Consider the following 14,688-nt stretch of genomic DNA (forward strand, 5'->3'; position numbering starts at 1 on the left):
AGTTGTCACACCCACCTGTTAGTTAGCACTTTAAGAAACTATTCTACTTCTAGTACTTCTTATTCTATACCATAAAACACCTAACTAAGATACAAGAACATAATATTTGCTATTTTCTACCAGGACTGTCAGGACATTTTCTGTATCTTTTTATATCTTATTTCAGTTCACTAAGGGGAGGGAAGTATACAGAGACTTGAGTATTCACCAGTTCAGGAAGTATGCATACTGGCATGTGTAATATATTTTTCGTCCTGAAGTCAGTAATTTTCCTTTTTTAATGCACTAATTCCTCATCAGAAAAGTGGTATGGTCATTACCTGATTTTTTATCCAGTAACATTACTGATTGAGATTGAGAGTCATTTTTTCTTTCAATGATATAAGATAGTGGAATGTGCCACAGGTAGCTGTGAAAAGGAAATAACATGATTAGTAGGCTTTCCAATTTTAAGTCAGTTACACAAAGTGATTTACTGTCTTTTTTAGGGCAGGGAAGGTGTTGAAAATTTTAACGCGATTACCAGATAAGAGTAATCTTACTAGATTTCATGAGACACTGCAGTTATAAAACATTTAAAAGTATTTCAACCTGGGGACAAACGAGACAGAATGGAGGGAAAGGACATGTACCTTGCACCTGAAGGCTGCATTTCAGGGTTCATGTTTGGAAAAAAGCTCTCCTGCTGTACAAGAACTCCCGTTTTTGTTCTCTGAACAGTCACTAAAGGAACTCCTTTCTGCAGGGTCCAGGTTTTCATCATTTTCTTCACATCTAAAGCTGGGTTTGTGACCTGCCAGGAAAAACGAATTAGTCTGCTTAGTGAAAAGTACCGGTTTAGAAACTTTGCGGGTCAACGCTTCTCTACTCTGCCCTCTTTCCCTAGCACAGCGTATGAAGATGACATTTCATTTAGGGCATGAGACGCCCGAGTTGAGTCTGTGTCTTAAATCCAGGCAAACAAGCAACTCTGATGGAAGAAATCTGTAACAGAGCTGATCACAAAAGGGGGTGTAAGAAGAGCAGCAATAAGGCTACCGACCAAGTGAACGGAACAGAAATCCCTAAGAAGGTGTAAGTGTTCTAGGTTACAGTAATAGCCGTTAGGAATCGGGAATAATTTATATGAGGTCTGGAATTAGAAGCACTTTTATTCACTCTTGATGCAGGTTTCTTTGTTCCCTGAGTCCTCAGCCTTCATAAATGTTAGAGTTCATTGTTTACAGAACCAATAGTGTAGACGTGCTAGAGAGAAGCATCACAGTAGCAAGTTAGTTGCCTTGATTTTAAGATTCTCTATAACTGTGTTAATTTTTTGCTATTATTAGATTCCCTTTCCCACAAAATACATGAATAAAATATGGCACCTTGTAGGACAGGCTCACAGATCCAAAACCCTCTGCCTTGAGGGCATCTGGTATCAATGATTAAGAAGCAATTTCACAAAGTCTCTCTTAAAAAGTTGGATAAAACTGATCAGATTCTAGGATCTCTCCTATAATAAAAACTAGCCCATCTCCAAAAGAACTAAAAACCACAGAAGAGCTGTCTTCTGAGCAAAGGGTTAATAGTTATTAAAATATTGGATTTCACAGAAGGCAAGGAATAGGGAAAATATGAAAAAGAACCCAGAGCTGGGGTTCTTAACTCAGGGTCCTCTCGACTGTTTTCTTTGGGAAATGTCCAGAAGTGTCAATCCACTTTCGGATCTGTCTGTGAGTTTCCAAAACATTAACCACCATGAATCTGGATCCGAGTAACACACTCAAATACTCGTGACGACTGTGCCGTTAGCACACGTTTGAGGCAGACTACACTCATGTACTGCTCAGAAGCAGAACCTCTACCCAATCACACTGCGTTTTACTGCCCCGGGCCAGAACATTTTAGCTGCACACCAAAATGCACACAACCAATCCTGCCAGGGCAGTAGGTGGCCTTTGAGTAACCAGCTTGTGATACATCATTTAACTTAAAGAAACAGGGCCACAAAAGAGAGTCAAATGATAGAGCACAGAAAAATCACGAGTGGGAAATAAAATACAGGGAAAAGGTAAAACTAGGAAAAAGATTTTTTTAAAAAATCAAACAAAAAATTATAGTTATTTACATCAGTTACATTAAAAACAACTTTCTTAATAAAGTAGGAATGGAGATTAAGATCGGGAATAAAAAGAGCCATCCTCAAACTCTGCCACGGAGTGGATGCTGACTCAGGGCGACCCTCTAGGACAGGGTACAACTGCCCCTAGTGGCCTTCCGAGACTGCGAACAAGCCTACATTTTTTCAACAATTATGAACAGTACTCCCATCTCTTGACTTTCCTTTAGAAGCGTAATTTGTAAATATCTCTATGCTAAGCTCCATCCCCTCTTCTCCCAAATTACCATCCTTAGTTCCAAAGACTTAGAAACACAGAAATAAAACTATCTTCTACTTTAAGAGTTAAGTGAAACACCCAAGCTTCCTACCTCATTAAAACTATCCCACAGGTCATCACTTTGAATGGATGCAAAGCTGTGATTATGTAGGTAAAGAATGACAACATGTTGAAACACGTCTTCTCCGAGAAAAGTTTTCAGCATCAACAAGAGGGAAGCTCCCTGTTCAACACAGAAATACATAAATAAAATGGAAGAAAAATAACAGAATAACATAGGTAATAGAGTTAAGAATCCATTATTTAAAATATTCTAAAACCTTTTATTTTCATGCACAGGCCTTTGTTATAATTTACTTTTATGTAGTCTCTTATAAACAGATACGGATTATGTGTTCAAATGACTTAAAAAATTTACCTTAAGGGGTCTGGAAAAGAAGTAATAGAGTAGATTCTCATGCACACTACAAATATCAGCCGTTTATATAGTATATCAGTGTACTCACTGTTTACATGTTACTTTTCTCAGCAGTTTTACTGGCATATAATTCACATATCATATATTCAATAGTTCAATCAAATCAAGAAGATTTGTACAATCAGCCTTTAGAAAACTTTCTTCATTCTTAACAAGAAAACATGCCAAATTTTCTGTGGCATCTCTACTCCTACCTCCAATGCTTAAAGTTAGCAGTTGAATTCACTGGCACACTATTGGTGTCACAATAAATTTAATAGAGTTCTCAAAAGTCTCCTTGCCAGCTAGTATATTAAAATCTAATTGTAGTAGATCACATTGTTGAAGTAATCAATCTTTGCCCTTCTTCCAGTCACTTCAGATACATATAGGACAGCAAACATACCCCATATTGCAGAATCAGTCATGTATGTAATTATTAAGTCTACATATACTATTCACCCACATACATCTTCATTCCCAACCTTGAAACTACCTCTACCTCCTCTGGGAAGCCTTTCCAGACTCAAAATGAATACTCCTTCACTATCGTCTAAAACATTTTATATCACTTCCTGCATCTTTTATAGGTCTCTATTTTCTCTTTTTAAACTTACTATGATGAATTGGGTGAACGGCTGTAGATGACCAATTTTACATTTAACAATGCAAACACATTTTGTTGAATTTCATTCATTGTAATCCCAAGGTATCAGCACTTATCCCACTTCCTCCTTGTGTTTCTTGTGTCCCTTCCTTTACCTTTCCCAACCCTTCAGGACTTTGCCCTTGGGTAAATGTTGCTTTTTCAAAATCTCAATGGCTGATTATTCTAAAGCATATGGCTCCCTAGTGCTACCGCTCCTCTTATACAGCTATCTGTTGTAGAAGTTGGAGCTGTTCAGTTCGAGACCTGACTACGGTGAATAAGGGCCATGGTCTCAGGCATCCCGGCAATCTCTATCCAACCAGTAAGTCAGGTCTCTTTTATGATCTTGTGTTTTGTTCAACCTTATTTCCCCCACTCTATTCAGGATGTTCTAATGAGAGCCCTTTCAGAGCAGTTGGTAGTGGCAGCCAAACACCAGCAGGTTCTTTTGGTCTCTGGGTCATGAAGCCTGATGTTGGCGTGGCTCTTTAGGTCACTGGACTAATTGCTGACAAGTACCATCAATTGTCACCACTCTTCTTCCCTCCAGACAGGGAGAGACCAATAGTTGTACCTTAGAGGGCTTGTCAAGAGCTTCTAAGACTCCAGTGGCTACTCACCAAAGGAGGATTTAGAATATTCTTTGTCAACTACATTATACCAGTTGGCCCCTCAGTTCTTGGTGTCCTCCAAAACTATGGTCCTGAATCGCCAGGCCCAGTGACTCATTCCCTAAAGGTGTTTGGTTATGGCTAAGAGGTTTTTCTAACAGCCCCCAGTATGCTTTTTCACAAATAACCAGAGAAGGTGGATCCTATGAAGAAGAATGCAGCATCGGGGTTGAAGGAAGGCTCATTAATAACCTGAAATACACAACCTGGCTTGCTGAAAGGAGGACTTGAAGCACTTGCTGATGACTATTAAAGATTGCAACCTTCAGATGGATTGCAACTCACTATCAAGAAGATCAAAGTCCTCACAACTAAACCAAGAAGTAACATCATGATAAATGGAGGAAAGACAAGTTATCAAGGATTTTCTCTTGGTTGGATCAATAATCAATGCTCAGGGAAGCAGCTGTCAAGAGATCAAATGAAACACTGCATTTGGTAAATCTGCTGCGCAAGCCCTCTGTAAAGTGTTGAAAGGCAAGGAAGTTATTTTGAGGGCTTAGGTGTGCCTGACCCAAGTCATCATGGTATTTTTAATCACCTCATATACATGTGAAAGTTGGACACTGAAGAAGGAAGATAGAAGAAGAATCAGCGCATCTGAATCATGGTGCTGGCTACAAATACTAAAGAGTCACGGACTGCCAAAGGGACAAACCGATCTGTCTTGGAAGCAGTACAGCTAGAATGCTCCTCTGATGCAAGGGGGGTGAAACTTCAGCTCCCGTACTTTGAATCTGTTGTCCCTGGAGGAGGACAGCATGCTTGGGAGAGTAAAGGGGTAGCATAAAAAAGGAAGACTGGCTGCATGGGAAGGCTGACACAGGCCCGGCAAGTGGCTCCTGCTGCTGTACACAGGCCACTTTTAGCCAGAAAGGACTCAATGGCACCTGACGACACGTTCCGGGATCTATTTGCAGCAAAGATAAGGCATACATTGTCTCTTTAGACTACACGAGTTAAGGGATAATTTGAGAAACATAGCTCCAATGACTGAACAATGTGCAGTACACTCAAGACATTTTTGAATGGATTTCATTTCTAATAAAAATGTAGTAATGTTAAGTCATAACGTTGTGACATAAGTGAACGGAATACCTAAATAAACTTATTTCTAAAATCACACCTCATAGGTATTTTTAGTCTATAAATTTAAGTAGTCTTTCTTGTTCTCAACGGGCCCCTTTTCTCCTTTACCACCAATTTACTCCCTCTACGAAATTTTCCACTTACAGACAAAAACCACGCGCAAGGGTTTTACACAAATAAAATAAATCCTAACTTTCTACAGCCCAACTTTATCGCCTCAGTACCACTCAGGTATCCCAAGACCACCCCAGCCCCTGACTTATTGTGGTGAAAGAACAGAGAGCAAAATCAGTGAAAGGAGAAGGTTCATGGGACAAGGTCCAGAGGAAACAGAATAAGCTTCCAAGAGTCCTTGCCACACAGGATGTACATAATTCCCCAGTACTGAGGTGTGGCATGTGTCAAATGCCATCTATCAGGGAAGCTCATCACAGCCTCGGCTTAGTGGTTATGCCATTGGTCAACAGTTGAAACCATCAGTCACTCCTTGGGAGAAAAACAAACCTTTCTATTCTCAAAAAAGGTACAGTCTTGGAAACCCACAGGGGCAATTCTCCACTGCCCTTTAGGGTTGCTGTAAGTTGACTCAATGGCAGAGAGGGGTTTTAAAAGTCATTTTCTACCTAGTATGTACCAAATTTTCAATCTTCCAGAAAGCAGGCAGGTGGTCAGCATACATTTTTGTACAGCTCAGGCACACTGAACCATTCTTTATCAGCGAATGTTGGAAATACTCTCAAAGTCCAATTTCCCAGATGCCAATCTTGCCAGTAAGTTTTGCTAAGTACAGTAGGCCCAGGCCTGCTATGCTACCTTTTTTTCCTGTACACAAGTCCTTTATCTTAGTTATTTCCTCTGCCTGAAACATTCTTCTTTCCAAAATCTACATGTCTCATTTCTTACATCCTCCAGATGGCTCTTCCAATGTCCCCTTATTGGTGGGCTCCCCCACCTGCATTTCCCTTATGACGGTGCCTTTTCATCAGTTCACTCCCCTGACAAAATATCCATGTGTTCAATCCCTTGGTTAATGTCTATCTCTAACCTCTCTGCCCTGAAATGAAAACTCCAAGAGACAAGGTCCAGCACTTAAAATAATGGCTGGTGGATAAAATTTCCAAATGAGTAAATTCTCAACCAATAACTAGCATCAGAATTATGTTTGAAGATTTTAAAGCCCCCCAAACAGTGAGTATATTATCAAATACATTTCCCTACTGTTTCTTACTTCTTGCACACAATATTAGTAGGTTACCCAGAGCTCCACTTCTCCCAATTATATGGTATATTTTCCTAATTCTAAAATAAGTAGTTATCACACTGACAAAGGTTAAGTATGCCTTAGGGCCACAAAACCAGAAGACACTGAATTCTTAGAAGGCAGAGACTGAGGAAGACAAGAGCTCTATAATAACAAATCCTGAAAATAATTTTGGTGTAAGAAAAGCACCATACTTTTCTTAAATGTCTAATTGACAAGTCCTGTATAGGCTTTAAGATCATAGCATAGTTCTAAGTGAAATGTATTTAACAACACTAATTAGTTAACAGAGCGGATTCCCCTGTTTATTAATGGTACTCTAATGCTCCCAATCAATGAGATTTGAAATCTGGAGGTCATCCTTGTCTCCTGTACCTTCCTCATCCTGTCACTACACCCCACCACTCTCTTTTGATTATTATGAATCCTCATTTCAAACTTGCACCATTTCCTTCCTAGACTTCAGCAGAAATTCCCCAACTTAAGTCTCCCTCCCACCCCCCACACTTAAAATGCACCTCATTAACTGAAACCAGTTGAGTTTTCCTGACTCTGACAATCACTCCCGTCTTCAAAAGTATCCTACAGCTTCCCGTTGCTTTTAAAAAAAGGAACCAGATTAATTATGGCATTCAAGGCTTTTTGCAACTGAGCCACAACTTAGCGTTCTTATTTCTTCCCTGCCTGACATGCAGCTTCTGGTGTAGTCCAATAGCTACTGGCTCACCAAGCATGCTTTGACCTTGGTACGTATTCCTGACCTTTCCTTGTAGACCTCCTCATCCCATTCCTGTCCTCTCCTGCCCATCCTCATTTGCCTGAATTCTTACTCTTTAAAACTCATTTCAAATGGTCACCATCACAGGCAGAAATGTTCTGTAGCACATTTTATCTTTGTCATTGCTTCACAAGTCCTCACCACCAAGACATTTTGAAATTTTACTTTAATTATCAAAGACCTACATTAGTATCTGGTTTCACTAGCCACAAGAAATCCAAATATAATTTTCCCTTTTCAAAAAAATAAAAGGTGAAAAGCGCAGCTGGCACCCAGAGTCTGTTCTGTAGTAAACCACTAAAGAGGACGCAAGCCTCAAGCCATCAGGGGCTTCACCCCGAGAACCACACTCAACATCTCAGTATCAAACTGCCACAGCTGTGAACTCTGTCTGTGAATATTGTATGTTAGCCTTCTTTTAGCTTTATGCATCATTTGGGATAACTCTGTGGGCTATAGTCTGTGTTTGGAAATGCTCAAACATTTTCCACGTAAAAATGAGAGGTGATTGTGTATTTGCTGTACGCCACCTTGGCTTAGGAAAGTTTCATAGGCAGGTGCTACTTTGGGAGGAGCTGGGGGAGGCCCATATTTCCATATAGCTAGAAGATCTTGTTAATGACCTAGAATGCAATTCACAAAACTTAAAAGATGGAGAAAGAAAACTCACAAAAAGTTAAGGCCATGACTGAAATAGAAATAAATAACTTAAAGCCTGATTTAATTAGAGTTAAAAAGACAACCAAAAATACTACCTAATCATTAAAATAATCTAAATCATATATAACATTAATTTCAGAACCACTTCAGGTATTTGTGTATGTGTGTGTATGCATGCACAGAGCACAGTAGTACCTTAAAATAGGAAAGAGAATCAAACATTTCTTCAATCTGCGCAGAAGACTGGACAGATGATGATGATATTGGATGAGATGAATTCAAAGAGTCTTTCTTCATGGTTTTAAAGCGAGCATCTAAGAAATCTTCATACTAATTAAAAAATTAAACAGGTTCGGTATTATGACTATCATGGATCAAACACAAAGTTATAGTAATTATTCACATACATTAGACTCACAGATGTTTAATATCATTATAAAAAATAACTAATATAAGATTTTGAAAATGTAGAAAAATTGCCCTTTGTGCATATTTCTTCAATTGAAAAATAAAGTTATAAACCTGGTTGCATGAAAAACAGCATTTCTGAAAAAAAAACACAAATTAAGGATCTACAATTGAAGAACCATATGCCAAATTCATCTACTTAAGATACTCGTAAAAAACATTATAGTATTTAAAAAGTATTTTAAAAACCTGCTATAAAATTTATTCTTAAATTGATTTTTCTTACATAAACCAGCTTTTCTGTTAAAATAATAAGAGGGCTTAAAAATATTCATGGGGAAATTGAATGATAAGACAATGGAGTTTTTCCATGAACTTTTGAAGCCCCCTTATATACTTGGTCCCTAAACTGCAATTCACTTAAAATAAAACATAACAACACAAATAATTCTTTGAGAGCTCTGCAGATGGGTGTGCTTAGAGTATATATTACAAGTTTTTAAACATTCTGGGCACCACCATGTGGTAAAACTGTGTATCTCACTGCCTAAACAGCATACAGCAAGTTTAGAATACCTTGCATAGTATTTGGACTAAAAATGAGTTCTTTTTATCACTGCAAAGTTCAGAATCAGCCCAATACAGGATTTTTAGACTGGAAGCCAGGTTGGAGCATATCTTCAATATGCTTAATTGAAAGTATAAAAAAAGGTATCTCAACATTTCCCCACCTATTGCCTGAACTATTGTCACATCTGTCACAGGGCAGCCTCGTGTTGAGTGTGTCTTATTATCTCTAAGAATAGCATACATCTCCAAGGAAAGAATTAACATAGTGAGAAATAGTATTACGCTTATTTATAACAAAATGGTACTACAAATCTCTGGAAACGAGCTCAAAATAGACTGTACTTTAAAAAAGGTCCAATGATTTATTGAAATCAATCGATATACTATGCTAAAAAGAGTGTACACAGTGATAGTATGGAGTGCATTGCTGCAAAGTGCCTTCAATTTTTCTTTTTTCAAACTTAGAGCAAAAAGGTGTATGGTTTTGCTTTTTTTTTTTAACCTTATCTAAATTTCCTTTGGGCACAAGGGCAACATCCGTTAAAGAACAACCAGTAACAATCCATTTTACTGACCCTTTCGAAAAACATTTTTCTTACTTCAAATGGATACCACAATTACAGGGCAAAAATTGACAGGCGGCCTTAAAAACAGTCTACTTACACTTGAGAGCTCTTTAAATATCTTTCCCAAAGAGAAATATTCCATGAAGGTGGCAAAACCTTCATTCAACCACAGGTCATTCCACCACTGCATTGTGACCAGGTTACCAAACCACTGTAAAGAAGAGACAGACTACTGACCAACATAGTATTGACAGTCGCAGGGATTCTCTAATAATTTAGTTTGTAGCTTATAGATATTCTATAAATTTACTTTAAAAATAAAAGTGTTAGAATTTTCTTTTCATTGAACAGGAAAACAAGCAAGGCATATTACTAGCACATTTATCAACTCAACACACGACTAATACTAGGTAAACAATGGTTTTTAACTACCTCATCTAAAAATAATAAGTTACAGTCAAGGAAACTCTTCTACTCTATATTAACAACTTAGCATGCATGTGCTTTCACTGTCATAAAGGATCTTGTTAAATCCATCATGAAGCACAATGCTATCTGTGATCAGATCCTGTATTTCCACCTTCAAAGACAACCAACTCAGAAGAGGAGCTGGATTATATGAAGAAGAGCAATGCACCAGGATTGAAGGCAGACTTATTAACAACCTGAGATATGCAGCTGACATAATCTTGGTTGCTGAAAATAAGGAGGAATTAAAGCATGTGCTGATGAAGTTCATGGATTGTAGCCTTCACTATGGATTACAGCTCAGTATAAGGAGACCCAAATCCTCACAACTAGACCAATAGGTGGCATCATGATGAGAAAAGGTTGAGGTTGTCAAGGATTCTGTCTTGCTTAAATCCACAATCACTGTTCATGGAAGCAGCAGTCATGAGATAAAAAGACATACTGCATTAGGTACATCTGCTACACAAAACCTCTTTAGAGTACTGAAGAGTATGGATGTTTCGGAGGTACACTGACCCAAGCCATGGTGTTCTCCGTGGTATCAGATTAATGTGAACGTTGGACACTGACTCAGGAAGACAGAAGAAAAGTAGCTGCATTTGCCTGGTAGTGCCAAATAAAAATGTTGAAAGTACCATAGACTGCTAAAAGGACAAACCAATCCATACTGGAAGAAGTAATGCTAGAGTGCTCCTTAGAGGCAAGGATGGCAAGACTGCATATATATCCTTTGGATATGTTGTCAGCAGAGACCGGTCCCTGGAGAAGGACGTCAAGTTTGGTAGAGTGGAGGGGTGGTGAAAAGAGCAAGGGCTGGATGTGATGGAGTGACACAGTGGCTGCATCCAGGGGCTCAGGCATGGGAACAGTTGTGTGGATGGCGGAGGACTGGGCAGTGTTTTGCTCTGTTGCATATGGGGTGGCTAAGTGTTGGAGGCCACTGGATGGCACCGAACAACAAAATGTACGATTATTTTCCCGTATTATCTACAACCATATGGGAAAACTAACAAATAAGTCCCTATGTGAGAGATTTTGTTTGGGATCTCTGGATCCCAAACTTCATGTTTCTCCTCAGCTGCCCAGGTTGTGAATAGCAGTTATGAGTCGAGAATTTATACACCATAAGAAAGTTGGCATGCATAAAAGCAAATGTAATCAGTAATTTTTTCAAATATCTTCCTTTACATGGTAGTGTGAAACAAAGATTTAAAGAACCAAAAGGAAATTCTCCTAAAAAAAAAGTATCTTAAAAATCCTTGAAACAAGTAGTCTGCAATTTTAATCAGGGCTTTTCTACAACCAGCAACAGAAGGCTAAGCTTACTAGATATCAAAACAACACACTTTTGATAATTATAACAACTTATTGATTTAACAATCCCAAGGAAGTAACAAAGTTACATTTCCCAAATGGTCATGGGTGGTCCCAAAAGTCACAGAACTAGAGGAGACTCCCCAAAGGACAATTTGTCTGTATGTCTCTTAATTAATTGTGAATACGTCTGTGTTTGATATGCTGTCATAGAAACTTCACAAGGGCTATAAAGAGTCCTGTAGATTGCATTGGAGCTACACTCTAAACTGACCAGAGCATGTCATTTAAGGGGATACCCTGCCCCCCCCCAAAAAAACAGATTTTTTCCCCCAAAGCTATGTATTTAAAAATTGTTTACAAAACATCCTTATCGCCTTCTAAGTACTCTCCACTACACTTAATTCATTTGTCGAATCTGCAATTCCATTCTCGGAAACACATCTGTTTGGAGGGCTTACAGCACCTCCCTTGTTTTTTTCTTCACCTCTTCTACATTGCCAAATCACTGTCCTTTCATGTCCTTCTTCATATGCAGAAACAAAAAGAAATCATATAGAGTGAGGTCAGGTAAGTCAGGTGCATGGGGCAAGAGGCATGCTAGTTTTGGGCCAAAAACTGGAGCACTGAGATGGCTGCGTGAGCAGGTGCATTGTTGTGGTGGCAAAACCAATCCCTGCCTGCTACATATCAGGCTTATTTTGCAGCACATTGCTATGCAATCTTTTCAGAACCTCTAAATAGAAAGCTTAATTAACAGTCTGACCTGGTGGAACAAACTCCAAATGGACTACCCGCTGCACATCAAAAAAAACAAAACAAATGAGCACTGGGACTTTTTGGGGGGTAGCCCTCGTACTCCTCCTTCATAAGCTCCCACCATCACAGCATTCTCCAAACCATATCTAACACTGACAGTTACCTCATCAAGGGCACAAAAGGACAGGGTGTTGGGGGGAAGGGTACATGCAATTTTCTTTCATCTTCCATCTCATGCAAAGACCTCCCTCTCCCAATAATAATAAAGAACCCAGTTTACAGCAGGGGACAAAAATAGTACTTCTAATTCTGAGAACTACAGTTTAAAAGTTGTCAGGAAAAAAGGGACAATTTAGAGAAAAGGATTATTTCCCACAAAGCTATTGAGCATCTGACATTTGGCAGAGGTCAAATAACTGTTTCACTGTGTGGCTAGAGGTGGCGTCCAAGCCTTAACGAGATGCTGGTGTTTGAATGCCCAGTGCTATCGCTCATGGCTCTGGACAAGTCATTTAGTTACGCTGAGTCTCACTTTCCATGTTTTAAAAATGTAATTTTCCACCTACCTTACAGCAAGTGTGAAAAATGGATCGTAAAAAAATTAGAAAATGTTAATCATAAATTTCTAGACAAACACTAAGGAGCCCTGGTGGTGCTATGGGTTAAGCAGTATACCACCAACTGCAAGGTCAGAGGTTCAAATCCATCAGCCCCAAGGGAGAAAGAGGAACCTGACTATTCCATAAAGATTCACAGTCTCTGAAACCTTATGTAGTGTTGCTGTAAGCTGAATCAACAGTAAGTAGATACATAGATATTAGACAGCATTTTCAGCTGAAAATGACGTTTGCTTTTAAAAATTGTCTTTCTATTATGAAAGAAGCAATTCTATAACAAAAAGCTGAATTATTATTAGCATATAAATCTATTCTAATAAAACTCTTAAGATATGAAGTAAGAAACAACACGAGACATAACAGCCGTGACTGAAAGTACCTGATGGGCCAGCTCATGAGCAATGATTTTGGTAACCAGTTTTCTATCTGCCACTGAAGAAGTATTATTATCATACAAAAGGGTCTCTTCTCGAAAGGTGATCAAGCCCCAATTTTCCATCGCTCCTGCTTCTAAGTCAGGAATAGCCACCAAATCTGCACAGAACAGAAAAGAAGTGATCAACTTTCCTTGTGTATGGGCCTTTCCTAGTTAAATAAAAGTACTCATTTCTTTATGACTGTGAATCGGTACACATTTTTTTTAAAACATTTTATTAGGGGCTCATACAACTGTTATCGCAATCCATACACACATCAATTGTGTAAAGCGCATTTGTACATCATTCTCAAAACATTTTTTCTCCACTTAAACCCCCGACATTAGGTCCTCATTTTTCCCCTGCCTCCCCGCTCCCACACATTTATTTTTATAATCCTTCATTACTCTCTAGCCCTTCATGTAATCTTACCCATCCATCAACTGAGGATGATCTGATTAATTCCTTAAATCCCTGTCCTTTAGCCAAGAAAAGATACCCAATTCTTACAAATAAATCAACTTTCTAAGGCAAGAAGACAGAGTACAGGGTTCACATTCTTCCACTGAGGGATCATCTCTACTTCAATTATTAAAGTTCTCTAGCTTTACTGAACTCCCATTACTCAACTTTTATTATTTCAATTAAGAATTTCTTAGGAAGTTCGATTTGGTAAATTCCAGGTTAACTCTAAGCAAATCCTGTTACACAGCACTTTTGCAACAGCCCCACAAGTTTCAAAGTGTCTTAAGCTCCAAAATTCTGATATAATAATGCAATAAGAACTATATAACATTTTAACTTATTAACAATGTTTACTGATTCTCTTTTAAAAATAATTCTGGAAAAAGCACCTCCTAAAAAACCTTTGCAAAATGAGTCTAATTCATCATAATGAAGACAAGAAAAAGTACCTGATTCTTACCTAATTTCTTAATTGGGTATTGGATTTCAAAGTACTTTTGATAAAACTCAAGAAGCTTCACAGTTGTTTCCAAGGCATGTTGAACTTGTTCAATCTTTTCTGGTACAGCATATATAGAGACCTAAAAGAAAGCATTACTATGATGTAAGGAGAGGACAATCGAAATGCTTACTATTCTGGAGAGTACTGTCAAGACCAGTCTATTTGAGAACTTACAAGAGTGCTGTCTTTCAGCACAGAAACTTGCTTGTAGTTCAAAGTCTTCCCAATCTCTTCCATACAGTGATTCCCTTTTCATTTTTAAAACTAACTACTTTGGGTCATTTCATCCAACTACATTGGGTGATACCATAGCAATTTATAAGCATTTGCTCATTTAATTTTATAGTATTCTCTTTCTTGCTTCTGAGCTATCAGAGGACTTAGCTATTTAAGGGCAAAGCTAGTTTTCGGTGTTTTAGTATCTATCACAGTGCGTGGCATCTTGCATGCACTCAATACTGAAGAGCCACACCTTAAAATGAAGTTCTAAAGTTCTAAACCTTCCTGTTGAACAGCCACACTTGGACAGCTGGAGGAGCCAAGTGGAGACTCCCAGCAGTGCTGAGATGCTTCCATCGCCACTGGATCCACAAGACTTTGCACCCATCGGGCTGTGATCTTCCTGTATTTGCATCATGGCATGTGACTGTGTAA

The 14,688-nt window shown here is 38.6% G+C and overlaps 1 protein-coding gene across 2 annotated transcripts in view; it reads right to left on the bottom strand.

Moving 5' to 3' along the window:
* The window catches only part of LOC101651260 (leucyl and cystinyl aminopeptidase), an 89,037-nt gene that overhangs the window by 29,247 nt on the left and 45,102 nt on the right, over window positions 1-14,688 (bottom strand). For both annotated transcript variants that reach the window (XM_004703474.3, XM_045285076.1), the window contains exons 5-11: window positions 13,993-14,113; window positions 13,031-13,185; window positions 9,588-9,701; window positions 8,142-8,276; window positions 2,473-2,604; window positions 633-793; window positions 321-409 (exon numbers count right to left, since the gene is read on the bottom strand). In XM_004703474.3, the coding sequence (XP_004703531.1) occupies window positions 321-409; window positions 633-793; window positions 2,473-2,604; window positions 8,142-8,276; window positions 9,588-9,701; window positions 13,031-13,185; window positions 13,993-14,113 (907 nt within the window). The remainder of the gene's footprint in view (window positions 1-320; window positions 410-632; window positions 794-2,472; window positions 2,605-8,141; window positions 8,277-9,587; window positions 9,702-13,030; window positions 13,186-13,992; window positions 14,114-14,688) is intronic.

The sequence above is a fragment of the Echinops telfairi genome, unplaced genomic scaffold, assembly GCF_000313985.2.
Source record: "Echinops telfairi isolate 266 unplaced genomic scaffold, ASM31398v2 ScPeMD7_7469;HRSCAF=8507_1, whole genome shotgun sequence".
NCBI lineage: Eukaryota > Metazoa > Chordata > Mammalia > Afrosoricida > Tenrecidae > Echinops > Echinops telfairi.